Below are 16,382 nucleotides of genomic sequence, written 5' to 3'. Positions count from 1 at the left end.
AATATCACCAACTTAAAAGATTTAGGAGTCGACCATATATTTAAGCGGATAGAAAAATAAGATTGATCATGATTTAATAACATATTTTGCTAATTTGTTGGTATTTTGTCTATTTAAAATATTTTGTATTTAAATCAGCGTTCTTAAATCCAATTCGAATCTGTGGTTGAACCTATAAACCCAGTGATTCGATATGTAATCCGATTTGAGTTTCAAGAAATATCCATTAATTAAAAACTTGATAAAATTCGCAAAAACCACAAAAACCAGAAGCTGCATGTTGAACCTATGGGTGATCGATATATAATCTAATTTTTTTTTCTAAAATTTAAAATTTAATTTCAATGTTTGAATCAGATATTTAAATAATTATTAATTTTGATATTATTGTATTTTTATTATATGTCGTGATACAAAGTTGTTATAAAAATTGTTTTAATTATATTTTATGTGAAATGAAAATAAATACTTTAAACATTAAAAATTTACTATATTTTTAAACATGGTAATCAGATTCAACATCTAGACTGTGTTTACAACATTAATTAAACCATATTCTTCTTAAAATAATGTGGCAATATATAACAAAAAAAAATAATAATATTTAATCATCCGTATTTGGTATATACACCAAAAGGAAATAATAATATTTTGTTTTCGTAACTGTTGACTTGAACAAAATGGTTCCCGAAACATATGGAAAAGTGGAGGTTACAAAATTATTTCATTAGTAAGAAAACATTTATGGTTATAGAATTTGCGTTGTACAATGAATAATTAGGTTCTAAATAATTGGACAAAACATTTATCAATTGGACATGATGCTATTTTAATAGTATTGATATGAGATAACACCAAAGACAATTTAAAACTAGTAGAACATGCTAAGGTTGAATGCAAAATGTAGTTTGAAATAGATACAAAGACTCCAACATCCAATGACAGCTCAAACCTTATGTTTACAAAACAAATTGGATGAATCATGGATTTTTGGCGCACAGTTCAGCAAATATAAATGAGTTTAGAAAGATGAATCAGTAAATGGGTGGGCGTTCGGGTATCCGTTCGGGTTCGGATCGGATATTTCGGATTTTCGGGTATTTCAGTATAGAGGTGTAGAACCCGTTCGGGTATTTCTGTACTTCGGGTCGGGTTCGGATATTTTTAGTTCGGGTTCGGTTATTTCGGATCGGGTTCGGATATTTAGATTTTGAAAAAAGAAAATTAAATTTTCATTTCTCAAATTTCTTGTATTTAAAAATATAACTTTCACTTAAACTAATTTTTTATTTTTAATAGATTGAATGGTTAATAGATTTGGACATAACATTTTGAAACTAAAAAGACATTAATTTGGTTATTGTTTTTAAATTTTGGATGTAACTTTTTGTTAATTTTTGAAATAAAAAATTTGACATGCATTTTAAATGAGTATTAAATCGTTTTCACCGTAATTATATGTATATCATATGAGCTTAAAATATGTATAGTATCAATATAAATATTTTATATAAAATAAGAGATGTAAACTAGAAATATAAGGTTAATTATACATATGTTCGATTATTTTCGGATATCCATTCGGGTTCGGATATTACCCGTTCGGGTTCGGATATCCAATCTCTCCTAATTTAATTTTGGTTCGGGTTTTTTGGATCGGGTTCGAATGCCATTTTGGATATCGGGTAAAGTGCCTACTCCTAGGCTATTAGGGTTAAAAGCCAAAGAAGAATTTGTTACCTTTGGACATATATAGAGCCAGATGCACTAATTTAGACGATAGAAAATATGCTCCAAGTCAACATGACAACATGCCAGCTCTTTAAGATAAACTATAAGGAAATATTTTTACTGATTCACGAACCGGCAATATGATTAAGTTTTTTGACATATTTGAAGACGTTAGCTTTACTAAAAACAGATTTCAAAATTTCAAAATTGTCTATTTTTTACGGGCATAAAACCAGACAGCCGATTCATTAGGCTAGATACATATAGAACGTTTTGTTGGTTGTTCTATTCATGTATGAATTCTCAAACCATCTTTTGTGCGAGTGATAGAATGATTTTTGATCAACAAAAATTATATTTATTTAAATTTTAAATAATATTTTATATTTATAATATTATCAGTAGTATTTTTGTAAATTTTACAATCAAAATTATATATACATAAATTATTTATGGTTTTTTCAATCTAATTTATTATATATTTAAATTTTCTGCATAAAAATACAAATAAAGTCGGACCGTACTATGAAAATACTGGAAACATGAGTGTGGATTCTGGGACACTTGCACTGATTGTCCCCTAATTAGATGGCCCTGCTTAAGAAAAATAATGATTATTGTTTGAAGAACTCGTAAAATGTCAAATTCTTCGTTACAGCGAAACTTTAGCACTGTGCTGGTGACGTTATATTTCTCGGTAAAACTTTGGTTTGTTTATATACTGGATTTTTCCATTCGGTGGTGGTTCGGTATTTTTTTTTTTTTTTTTTTTGATAACCGTAGTATGATCTCAAAGATTTTCTAGGTCCAAAGACTAATCACTACGAAGCCTACAAGATCTGCGTTTTCTTACCACTTAAAACGCTCCGAATGGCCAAAGAAAATCAAACTCATTGCGGTATTCACAGCATTGAGTCCTTAACCATTACGCCAAGACCACTGGTTAGTTCGGTATCTTTGAAGGCATACTTTTTCTTTCTTTATTGTAACGCGGTCTCTTTTCAGGTGGAACAAAAACATAACAAATTATAAAAAAGTATATTTAACAAATATTGAAGCCATTAAATTTAAAATGCATCTCAATTAACTCCTTCTCATTAGCGTTAGGAGAAGATTCTTTGAATCTCAATACAACCTCTCTTTTATCTAATATCCCTCACAGTACTAATACGTAACATGTTTGACAAATTTGAAGCAGTTCCCTTACGTGCTTATACATGATAGGTTGACTTAGACAAATTATTAAAACTTCCCATATCATATCCTAAGTCTTTAATATGAATATGGAAGTAACCACTAAAGCGCTTTAAAGTGAGCTAATAATACCATAAGTTATGATCATCACCAAAGAGGAACCCACCACGACATTGATGAGTTATTGTTGTTGGTGTCCTCAAGGAATCCCAAATCATTGGTCACTTCATCGGGGCTACTAATGAACTCGTCACCACTATCAAATGAACTCTCAAAGGACATATTCTGCTGTCCTTGTGCTGATAACTTTGTTTGTTCCATTTTATAAAACAGTTCTAGCAGATCTGATCTTTGGAGTTGCATGCTCACTAGTTCTACTTGAGTTTTAGCAAGTTGTGCTTGAAGCTCACTCACTTGTCTCTGCAAATGGTAAATTGCACCGGCACAACCGTAAACCGGATCTCTCATCCTAGCTCCTGCTTCATAAACCATGCTATTAACCGCATCTGTTCTTTGAGATTCGGGAAGTTCCTGATACCAAAAACAGAACAACATAAATCAAAAAATCTTTCACTAAAACATGATTTTCAAGAAGGGGATACAAAAGTCCTGGATATTTGTGGAATGTGGATTGTAGCATAAATGTTGGATATTTGAAATTTTATATTTATTATTGTAATGTGTTTGACCATGAAGAAATCGTACATGACTTTTACAAAGGTGAATGAAAAGGAATTGTTGAGATAGACATGCAAATTATACATACGACTTTTTTAAAGGGTTATATATGTTTATTTTTATGTTGAACATATGTATTATAGTGAGAGGCTGCATGTAGCTTTGAGGAATGGTTGTTATTGACCTTTCATTCCCATTGTAGGGCCTGGTTCCGGGCACATGACTTATGAACCCATTATTGTTCAACAACTAGACTTTTAACAACTTTAACATCCCTTTCACATTTTGAAAAACAGAGTTTTTTTTTTCGATTGAGAAATGTAAGTTAATTATTTTTTGTACAAAGAACAAATCACTTGGTATTAATATTAACTACTAAAAGGAAATAAAATGGATTTTATATAATTATTATTTTATTAATTACCACAAGATATAGTTTCTGTTAGTTTTTTTTTTCTTTTTTGTAACGAAGTTTCTGTTAGTTTTCCTCATCGTAATTTTGATGTAAATACTAATAACCCAGTGTGAAATATCTGCTCATACACACGTGTGTGATGACATAAACAGAGGAAATACACCCGTGTGAGAAGTAATAAACAAGGAAAGTACCTGCAAGAACTTGATAATGTTGCTAGCTCCGAAGACACGGTGGGCGATTGTGAACTTAGCCGGATCCGTCGGAGGAAAATACGGCGCCAAAACACATTTCTCGGCGCACCGCCGTCGCAAAATTTTGCAAGCCGCGCAAGGACTTAGCACCACCGGCGGTTGTGGCGGCTGCTGCGGCGAAAGAGACGGCGGAGGTGAAGAAGTGAGAGAAGGAGAGCTGACGGGAGTGGTTGTTTCTGACGCGGAGACTACAGCGACGGCGGAGGCAGTAGGTGTAGCCGTCGAAGTGCTACCGTTAATCTCCATCTTTAGCATGCTTCTTGATTTCTAGGGGGCTAAACTGATAAATTTATGTTCTTTTGGGTTAATTAGGTAAAAAGAAATAGTTTCTGATCGAAAGTGTTCAGTGTGGAGTGAAGTGGTTTTTATGGTAATGAAGATTGTGGGTGTATATATATATAGGGAGAGAGAGACAGAGGAGAATGATAAAGTGACGTCATATATTTGAGTTATGACTCAATTTTTTTCGTTTGGACTAAACTTTATTTTTAACAATGTTTAGGATAATTTATTTTTCTACCTTTACGGTGGCTGCTAAATTCTTCTTGAGCTTTTCCGTTTCAACGGTTGATTGACTTAGGCAGCTCAATTAAATTATTTCCACATTCGCATTTAGACAACACTTCTTTTGTTTAAATTAAAAATTATTCTCAATGTAGTCTTTGAAAGGGAGTAATCAGTTCCCCGTTTACACATCTCCCTAATATACTCATATTTTTATTTTATTAATCGGTGTGAAAAGTACAAATTCATTCCTTATTATCGTTGATTTGTTCTAGGGTGCCAAACCATCCAAATATGAATTAATGACACTGTTGAGTAACTTGAGTTCCTAACTAGTTTTGTCTCCAACTCAATTTGAAACAAAAAAATTATTGCACGCTGGCATGAACGAGTTAAAGTGATTTTCAATGTGAAAACCAAGCTACTCTCGACATGGATTCTCCTACAACAACACTTCACTGTCTAGTGACCTGTGAGAGGATACCAAAAAAATAAATGTCGATAATTACAAAAATGAAATATACTGGCAAAAGCTTTCAAAAAAGAAAAAGAAAAAAATATATATACAGGCAGTTATGCTCTTATGTTTTCTTTCTAAGTTTATAGCTTGAGACAAGATTCGTCTACGCTTCTAGAATTGTAAGCAGTGAATCTGTATATCTCAAACTAACATTCGATTTTTTTTTTTCTGTTGTTACCTTTGGTATCTGACAAGGAGATATCTTTTGTATATGTCTCTGTGACTAAACATCTATTATAGATGAACCTAGAGTCGGTGCACAAAAAAGAGAGTCGGTCCAAATCTATTTTCAACAAACATTTCAATGAGATTTAAGTCTTTTCAAGAAAAAGAAAAAAGATTTAACTCTTTTCAAGTTCTCAATTTTTTTTCAAAATATATATTTTATATTTAATTTATCATAAAATATGTGTTCTTAATATGTTTGATATTATAAACATAAAATTCCCTCAGAAATATATAAAAGTTAGTTAAATGTAATGTGAGTTATACGTGAATAAAACGTAAGGTTATGTAATTTCTTTTGAATTCATATTTCTTTTATCTTATTTAGAATATTTTCTTCATTTTATATATTTTTAGAACTTTTACTATTATTATAAGAAAAAAAGGTTTTGAATAGAAATCTAACTGTTCTGTACAATTATACCCATTTTTGGCATGTGTCAAGATTATCCCAAGAGCGAATCAGCGGTCTTATGATTGTATCATTCCAATCCGGAGTAAAGTCCCAAGCAGTCGTCCTGCAACATTCGTCCGGAGAGCAAATGTGAAGGGAAAAGCGAAGAATAAATTATTTATGTTCTATCATCTCTCTAGCCACAGAAGATACAACCCTGAATAATTCCTCAAAGTTTCATCCTAATACCAGTAGACAGCCTGTCTTTAATTGCTAACCATATCATAAAAGACTGACGAAGAATACCCTGTGAAAACCAACGAGTTTGTGCCATGAGACATGATCCTTGCTTATGCAAATATATTCCCATATCTTTGCCGAAGAAAAAACTGGTTTATAGTCATCACTTCCATGCTTTCATAATGGTATATCAGGACCAGACAGAGAGTCTGGCGTTGGCAATGCTTGAATCTTTTGGTAAATCAGAGAAAAAACCCTACTGCCTCTCGCCCTCAAGTTCCAGCCTGCGTTGTGGACCGCTTCTGAGGGAGTAGCTTCCTGATTCACTCCAAGATACCTTGTCCCAACATCCCCTATGATGTCTATAACTCTGCCCAGACCTAACCAGTTATCAGATCAAAAGAAAACAGAATGTCCATTTTTAACCTCATACTTGAAACAATCATAAGCAATGGGTCTAAGTTTTAACAACTTGCGCCAGAGCCATGATCCATATTTACTCTCTTTAGCGTCCCAATAAAAAAAATTGATAGTTAATGATCAAAATTATTGAAATTTATCTGTTCATTAGATTATATAACATACTATTTTTGCCAGTTTAATATATTTTAACTAAAATAAAAAAAAATCTAAAATTTATTAAAATTTATATACTTATAGAATAAAGCATATTAAACTAAGAAATAATTATTGAAATATAATATAATATACATTCAAAAAGTTATTTTAATAAAATGTAATTTAAACTCTATTGAAATTTAAATAAGCTCAAAATAAAAGAGTTAAACCAAATAGAGATAAACAATACAAAAAATATATTTAGGATTTTTTCAAACCGATAAAATGAAAATATAAAAATAATAATATCAAATGTAAACCAAATAAAAAAAAACATTATAACTATTAAAATTATTGTCTCTACACATGAAAACTCCTAGTTTTACTTATATTCTTGGGTTTGTATAATTTGTATGACTTTATGTTTGAAATAATGAGTTCTATGTACGTGGTAGGAAATATCAACGAAAGTCTTCTATTATGAACCCTTTTCTTTTATGACCCTTTTTCTTTTATAATTTAAGAATTTTGGACTAAGTTGACAAAGAAAAAGAAAGAAAAGAATTTTTGCATACAGTGATCTTCTCTTTACTATGTGAATTATAGACCTATCTCCACTTCTTTGAACGTTTTTTTTTTGTGAACGTTTTCATTGAGATACAACATATTTAAGAAAAAATTACAATATGAGATATTTTCTCATCCTCTATTTACACTTGGACATACTTTCAACTTGTGAAATACTTTTTTTGTTGTGATTTTTCTGAAATGCCCTTTTAACTAAACAAACCAAATATTTCTTTTTAATCAATTAAACATTTTTTTTATTTATATCCAATTTTCTACTTTACTCTTTGCTTTTCTGTCGAGAAACAATCATAAGTAACTACATACTAATTCTTTATCAACTGACGGCAAAGTGTAGAATCTGGAAAAAATTTTAACAAACCATAATCCACTTTTGTCTCTCCTTCTCTATTGACAACAAGGTTTATTACTGGCCGTTTGGAAACTTCATGGACAAGAGAGACAGTAAGATCAAGAAGAAGCTCGTGAGCGTGAAGCATTCCACAGAGGTGAAAGCATTCGACGAACAAACCGCGATTGTGAAGCAGAGAGGAAGAACGTGGAGGTTAAGCTACAAGTGGCGAGCATTGAGAAGCTGATGGAAGAAACCATTAAAGCTCTTCATTCTCAAATCGATGCTCTTAATCAAGACATTGTCAACGCTTACGTCTTTGAAAAAACAGAATTCTTTATTGCTCGGTCTTTCTCGTACTCATTTACAAGTAATTAATTTCTCTGTCTCTCTCTTTTGGATTGCTCGTTTCTAGTTTCAAAGAAAATAGCTTTATTTGTAATTTAGTGGATAACAATTTAGTGACCACAACCACTATTGTCTATCAAATTGTCGACCACATCCACAACACTATCCAATTCATGCCCACATCCACAGGTTTTCGAAGAGACGATTGAACATTTACTCCCAAACACAACTAAACCATAACTATCATGACCACAAATTTTGGGCATACCAACACCATTGTCCAAACTCCTGTCAACTAATTTCACTAACCACAGACAGTTATGTGTCCATAACCATGCCTTTCACTACATCAAAATTCATGACCACAACTGCTTCCTGCCGCACACAATTCAACCACAACTACCTTAACCACGGCTTAGACACCAACCATTAGATCAATCTTAAAATAAAAAAATCTATCGGCTGTGCTAAAAGCTCAGAGCTTCGTAAATCTGACACATATTAATTATAAATCTATGTTACTGCTTTTAGTAGCGATGTACTTCTTTTAACAATAGCCGTCTGATCCCTTTCAAAAATAACTAAATCTAAAGGCTCGCCATAAGGCCCACTATCTCATGCACCTACCCATTAATTGCAACCGGACAATCTAACTAGATACTCAAACCTAGTTCCTTCGACCCTTATTTCTTAACCACGAAGTCCATCCCGTCCAACGAAGAGGCTTTTTTGGAAGAGAAAATGATAAAGTAAGTTACAAAGTACTCTTCAAGTCCAGAGCATGTGAAGATGCAAACAAAACAGGAAAAGTAACCTAATATGTAAACAACTCCATATTTAATTGAAGTATTTAAGAAAGACTTCAGCTTAGCTTAGTCTTAGTTAGGCTCGTAGCTTTAGAATACTTATATCAAAGTGACTTTATAAATCGTGGCTACATTTTTTCTGTTAAAGAATTATTTTTCTTGGATTAAATGTGGCTACATTAACCTCTATTGTAACAACACGTCCATAAATGGTTTGTGCATGATCAAATTAATGAGTATGAATAGTTATTCATGATTTTGGAGAACTCATATACCTTGATATTTATACGTGGCTACATTCTGTTTATTACAACTTGGTCATTTATGTAGTAACTTGGTCCTATATATATTTTGGGTATGGAAAATATGAAATAGATTTTTTTCTTTCGTGATCTAAATTATACGATTGTTTAAATAGTTTATTCATAATCATTGATGACTAGTATTTTTTTATATACTCTATTGGTTGATCCGGTCGGTTTCGGAAGAAACACACTTAGTGCTATAGAATAGATCGGCTACCACACTGCATGATTCGAGTTTCGAACCTTTCAACTAATGTCAGTGGATGAACGAATCATCTGTTACGATCTACCTTGTTAACTATTTGGGCTGAACCTCAAGTCCAGACTGGCTAAGTAATGATAATTTAGTTTCCACGGGGAAATCGAATCTAAAACTGATGTGAGTATACACCAAGCTCTAAGAGATTGCCACTAGAATACTACCACTTAGTTAAACTAGTGCCTTAATATCTATGCGTCTATTTCTATATCCATGTCTATATAATTCGTAGCATAGTTTAATTGTAATAAATATCTGCTTTGATATATGATTTTGTGATTATAAAACTTATTTTAACTGTAATAATTAGTTAAGACTATGTTCCCCTTCTTGGTTACTGTAGTTATATTATTTTCTGATACTTGTATGAAAACACTTGTGTCCTTTTTCCGATACTTGTATAAAAATACACTCATGTTCTTTTTGCAAAATACGTTAGCATCTATATATAGGCCGCGGCTTCCCCGCAGTCCAAATGAATACAATATATCATGCGTTTAGTGAGTAGCACTGATTTTAACATAATTATTCTCTCCGATTCTGTCCTTTCATGTAAATGGTTGCCAGTTGCAATTCCTAAAATATGCGACGTGTTGTTTTGTGACATATAACTATATAAACGTGTAGTCCAACTTTGATTAACACATAAGATGTAAGAAAATGATGCGACACGAGTACATAAAAGTTGTACGCATTACATAACTTATGTTAACTAACAGACAAGAGAAGTTACTTGCTATTCTATATGGCAAAATAGTATATGTCCCGGAATAAATTAAAGCCCATCAACTAAGAACTAAACACTACACGGAAATGTAAACCCTAATACAATGTAAACCAAAACTTCCTTAAATTAAACATACACAACTCCCTAAACCGCCAACACCAATAAAAACCCCAATTTCTTTGAATATGAACAAAACTCTATCAACTAATCAATAAACCATATGAACCATAATCCAATTGCAACCCCAATATTCCATAAACTAAACCATATTTAATAATCACTATACTCTACACGAAAATATAAACTCTCATCTTATATCAATTCAAATATTCCATAAAGTAAACCCAAATTGCAAAATACTAAGCATATGCATTTCTATTCTACATGACGCTTGTAGAATAGAAAACTTAAAAATATAGTTGCAATCTACCGACAATCTACCGTCTACCTCAAATTTTGATATGGCTATGGCTTCATGGAATGTGGTAATGTTTGCCCAAATGTCAACCTCATTCGCCCATAATATCAAAATATGCATATTGTATATATGAATCATTATTAAAATAGAATAGTAACAAACGAAATAGCATAGCATATATTGTTCAAATTTTGAATTGTTCATGATTACATGGAATGAGGTAGTGCTTACCCTAAACTTCATCTCAAACCTTACATAAACTAAACCCAAAAAACTAATCACTAAACCCTAAAAAAATATAAACCCTAACCCAAATATCAAAATATGAATAGTACATGATATTAAGCATTACTAAAATATAAACCTTAAACTCAAATAAAATAGAACAAAATAAATAGTAGCATAGTACATATTAGTGAAATTATGAAATGACTATGATTGCATGAAAAAAGTTAATGATAACCTCAATCTCAACTTCCACCTTCCAAATACTAAACCCTAAATCTTAACCACTAAACTCTAAACTCAATTATAAACCCCAAATTCAAATATAAATCTTAAATCCAAATAGAATGAAACAAAATAAATATAAAATAATACATATTGGTGAAATTATAAAATGTCTATGATTGCACAGAAGAAGTTAATGTTGACCCCAAATTAAGATTGACTGAATAAAAATAAATGAAGATTAACGACATTAGAGAAAAAGGTGGAAAAGACATCATTGTATGAGTATCATTATATTCAACATCACATAGTATTATGTTTTATTTGATGTTATAATAAATTATATTTTATTTACGTTTAATATGATATTTCTCTTTACAAAATCATATACACATCAATATAAAACACATACATGCATCAATACAAAACTTATATCAATAGAATATGAAACAACAACAAACAAAATTGAACCCTCTTTTTCAAGCATCGAATGAAATATAACATAGTAAATAGTACATTATATATTAATAAACATGAAAAATAAAAGAATAGTCAAATTTGAAGAAAAGACAATCTAGCCCGTTCTATAAAATAGTATAGAAATATATTCTTTGTGCATCTCTTTCCTCGTCTTCGAACGCAAAATCGAAACTTACAGATTTTTAAGTTTCATCTTCACTCAATGAAAAATCTCAACTTGAGAAGATGGATGCACAGAGCCGCAAAGTCTTCGGCCTGGGTGATGCTCCTCACCTCATCGGCTGTAACTACGGCAGGCGGTTTTTGAAGCAGAAAAGTTGGAATTTTGGGAGAAATTTTTCGATCACAAAATACTCTCAAAAATCCCACATATACAATTTCATCAATAATCTTACAAATCTAAGAAGAAACAGATTCACCTTCCTTAAAATTAAAAAGAAAAATTATTTGCAAAGGGTGAATGAATATCAAAGAACCACGAATAACTTTTGACAGATAATTATTAGGAAGTTTTAGTTTTTATTTCCTTTAAGTTTTTCCAGTTGTGTTAAGAAATAAAATAGAATTATTATACAAAAATGAAGCTGTGTATATGCATACTAGAAAAATAAGTTATATAACTGATTAGTGTTTTTTTTATAGTCATACTGACCAATAGGACCGACCAATTTCCTATATATCATATGGATGGACATAAATAGAAAATAAACTAATTTGATAAATATAGATAATAGTAACACGTCAACTACGTAAGAAAAATCACGAAATGCACGTTGCAACCACCAATCGTCCGAGCGGCTTAGAACGAACGACACGTGATAAGTGGTCTAGTGAGCCACTTTATTTTTTTTAAAGTATATTATGTAGATGTGATCGAGCGAGGAAGTCCATCTCTGCTGCGACAATCATGACAAGGCTATCTTTCTACTATTATTTGGTTTTGGCTCATATTTTTTTTGTCAAAGACTTGAAAGATAATGTTAGCTCATATTTTAGCAGAAGATAATTAATTACTTAATTGGGGGACATAGTAGGGATAAGTTTGGTGGAAATTGGTCAGCTCATTGGACATATTGAGTAAGAAAAAAGGCTTGTTTGATTTTGTAGGTACTAACTAAAGTTTTTTTCTGGTAGCGAATAAGTATCTTTTGGTTTGCCTTTACCCATTCACAAATGAATTTTCTTCCTAATAATTTGAGAACCATATTCCATGGGCCACACTCACATAGTTATAGTTCTTCCTAAACTAATTAATACGCTGTACTTATATATCTGAAAAAATTAATATAATTACGGGGGGAAATCACTCATTAATTAGGAGTCAACATGCATTGTAATCTTTAGCAAAAAAAAAATTTAACTCAACTTAGTTAGGTAATTTACGAAATTAGAAGTATATTATATAGATGTCATGTAGGTGTCACTGCCTTAAAATTTAAGATTAACAATAAGCATAGTGTATTATATGTTTCCCATGCATTATGCATCATTTACAATTGATATTTGACTAAATATAGACATGAGTCGATATTGTCAAACTACTAAATTTTACCTAAGACATATATTAGAAGAATTGAAACACTTATCCAATCATTTCGAGTCTTCCAATCCAAAAACTCCCAAGTTTCTAACTAGTAGAAAATTAGATTTCTTCGTATAACATGTTGCAAGTCTCTTGTTTATATAAAAGTAACCAAAAATTAGATAAACCGAAAGTGCATAAAGCTTTGATGTTTTCGTGATTAGTACAGTTTATAGATTGAATGTTTTGAAACAGACCATCCCAAGGTTGTTTGCCAAGCGCATGCAAAATCTAGTACCATCAAAATCAACATAAGTTCTCAAATGCCTATAACTTAGCTGATTCAACACAATATCTATATTTATATACACAATCCACATCGAAATACGATTTATATTTAGGAATTATCAGTTAGTGTTGTTGATCTTATTTTCTACTGATTTATATGTCAAAATTATATAATATAAAGAAGATGTTTAGAATTGATGATAAAATCACCAGAAACTTTGTTTCTTATTTGTAGAATCCAAAACTAAAGTTGATTGATTGCGTAACTTGATTTTTAATCGGTTTCAAATTAGTTTATTGGCTTCTTCAAAGGTAAAGAATAAAATCTTTATTTCTCCATTTTTTTGGTTGTTAGATCATTTTATAATAAGAGAAGAAACAGCAGAAACTTTCTTTTTGTCAAATGTAGGATTAAGGTGGCAGTAGTTAATTAGATGTACTATATACCATAGACCATAGTCTCCATCTACCCCCACTATATTACTAACCATTTACATTTTGCATATATGCTGATATTTTCCACACACATGTAGAAAAACACAAGTGTATGTCAAACAAAAAATATACACATATAGATGTGTATCTCTGTCACTGTGTGTGTTGTCACTCACAAATCTAATGCGCGTGGACCTTTGTGATACTTCCAAAGGAGAAAACACTTGTTGTCTATTTATTTTTAATTTAATAAGTGAGTTAATTGTAAGAAAAAACTGGGATTGCATATTGGAACCATGTGAAGGTAATATGCGTGCACGGTAAAAGAAAAGAAAGTAATAACAAGCACGTTGGAATCATCCGAAGGTAATATGAGGAATCATTTCATATTCTTTAACAATATATCATATTAAAAAATATATATATATTTCCTATCACGGGATAAAGCAGTTCCGATTACTATCAAACTGCAGTGACAGTCGTTCATTAGCAAGTTTATGTTGATGATAGGAAGATTGGAATCTGTACAAATGTAAACACAATAAAAGTATATCAAACTCCCGCCTACGATGTGATTAAGATCAAATATCAATATAAAATGGCACTATGGATATTAGAGAAATTTGGTGAGCATGTAGGGTACTATCTTTTTATTTGCGCATGTCGTTAAACACTCATATTACATCACACATATGTATAGTTAAATGCAATTCTGATTAGAAACAGAACTTTTATCAGCCAAAAACAATTAAACTATGTCTAAGAATTTAAGGTTTGAAAAAAAAATTAAGGTATGATTTCTTATATAATTTAACATATAATATTTACACTATGCAACAATATAAATACTTTACACCAAAAAAAAACAATATAAATACTTACAGTAACAAGTTTTGAAGGTATATCCTTCATAAGTGAACGAGGACTCGAACAATTTTTTTTTTTTAAATTAACCATAGTGTTCGGCAACTGAAATTAACTGACTAATTTGTGGGCTCCAGTATTGTTAACATTCGTAAATTTTCTGATGGCCAACCGAATCCGAACCGCAAATTCACCGTATTGTAATTATCTCTTAAGTGCCACTAGTCTAATCGTGTTAGTTGATTTCAAACATTTTATAAACGATTTTACTCACTAAATAATTGTTTGTTTATGAAATGCATAGTACCTGATTGCACTCCCAAGCACTTTTGGAAATAGTTTGTAAAAGAATATTTTTTTTTTAGTTTTCTAACAAAAGGAGGCATTTTACACGCTGTTCAAACTTATTAAATCGAAATTGTCTCATGTGGATGAATATGGTGGATCAGTTATCACGAACAATCGATAAATTAAACTTTTGGGTTAAAAAAATGTCTTTGTTTGCTATTTTTATTGTGAGAATGTAAAAAACTGGGATATTTACGGAGACAAGTTTATTATATATAAACATCTCTCTTTATATAAAGAAGAGTTTAATCTCTCCTAATGATGCCAGCTAGGATGCCAGTTTGGAAATAGGATCCCTGTAGTGAAGACACATAGGATCCGCACCGTTTCACTAAACTTCGCTGTTGGGCTTCGTTACGCGCTGCGGCCCATCGAGACAGTCTTCTGCGGAAGCCCTATCAACTGCTCCCCTCCGTGTTCTTCGTTCGTCGTCGATCTACGCAGAGACTGTCGAGATTCTGTAACGGCGACTGTGGTTTAATCGTCAAACAAGTGATTCTCACCTATAAAAAGGTATGGCTCCATCCCCTTAGCATCATCCTCACAATTTCTAAATCAATCTACCTCCTAATACGTCATCACTTCTAAAAGCCTTCATTCGTTTAGTTTGTTCTTATCAAGCCAACTGCTCAGTCCCGACTCCTCCCTCCTCAGGTATGAATCCCTCTTAATGTTTCACTCCAAGTCGTTTGATAAATAAGCCTCAATGTAGTTGGCCGGAGATGTTGGAGGAAAAGACGGTTTGAAGAATCTTCACGGTGTGTAAGTTTCCGTCGGAGTGGAGAAACACTGGAAGGGACATGACTCGATTAGCCATGTCTTGATTGCGTCTAACCCATACCGGTACGTTGTAGAATTGGATTTGGAGTCAGTTTCGTTACCTGGAATCCAGTCAGATAATACTGGAGTTAACTGGTTATCGAAGAGATGCAGAAAGCCTTAAAAAAAAATTGAGTCTGAAATCATGTTGAACCATTGGAGAATCAGAATTATTCTGTTTGTGTTTGTATGTACGTACATCTCATTTCTCTCGCTGTGAATTTTTAATCTTTATCTATCTTAATCTTGCAAGTTGTTACTTTGTGACAGTTGCCTATGTTATTGAGTATATTGCTGTCATCTATTTACAAGATGTGTTATGAGGAAACCATGCATTTTCAAGTAGTAGACCTCTCAAGAATTAACAGATCTATCATCTGGGATTAGTCCTTATGTATATTAGTCTTATGTATCCATGTTTAGTTCTTATGTATATTAGTCTATAGTGATTCACTTGGTATGTGGTTGAGTCTAAACATGATCATGTTTGATGCAATATGATAATTTACTTGGCACAAGGTTGAACCTAATATGAATGTGTTTGATTCAGTATGACGAGTGCATCAAGGACTGTGATAAGGCTGTTGAAAAGGATAGAAAGCTTAGGCCTGGAAAGGAACAACTCGAAAAAGTATCCACAGGTAGCCGCCAAGAACGGCTGGTTTTGTTGGCTCTGCTACT

At 31.9% G+C, this 16,382-nt stretch overlaps 1 protein-coding gene across 1 annotated transcript; it reads right to left on the bottom strand.

Annotated features, from left to right (window-relative positions):
* Positions 1 to 2,757: 2,757 nt before the first annotated feature.
* LOC106386104 (LOB domain-containing protein 11-like) lies at positions 2,758 to 4,847 on the bottom strand. Its single transcript, XM_013825999.3, has 2 exons — positions 4,213 to 4,847; positions 2,758 to 3,456 (listed from the first exon to the last, which is right to left on the bottom strand). The coding sequence occupies exons 1-2, from the start codon at positions 4,525 to 4,527 to the stop codon at positions 3,073 to 3,075; spliced, it is 699 nt and encodes a 232-aa protein (XP_013681453.1). The 5' UTR covers positions 4,528 to 4,847; the 3' UTR covers positions 2,758 to 3,072.
* Positions 4,848 to 16,382: the final 11,535 nt, after the last annotated feature.

Source organism: Brassica napus, chromosome C4, assembly GCF_020379485.1.
Source record: "Brassica napus cultivar Da-Ae chromosome C4, Da-Ae, whole genome shotgun sequence".
Classification (NCBI taxonomy): domain Eukaryota; kingdom Viridiplantae; phylum Streptophyta; class Magnoliopsida; order Brassicales; family Brassicaceae; genus Brassica; species Brassica napus.
This window is presented reverse-complemented; position numbering and strand designations above follow the sequence as displayed.

What these genes read in the sequence shown, in the direction of transcription:
- LOC106386104 (XM_013825999.3), bottom strand. Translation starts at nt 4,527, where the DNA reads ATGCTAAAGATGGAGATTAACGGTAGCACTTCGACGGCTACACCTACT. An exon ending in ACATTATCAAGTTCTTGCAG is followed by an intron (nt 3,457 to 4,212) that starts GTACTTTCCTTG and finishes TTTTGGTATCAG; the next exon opens with GAACTTCCCGAATCTCAAAG.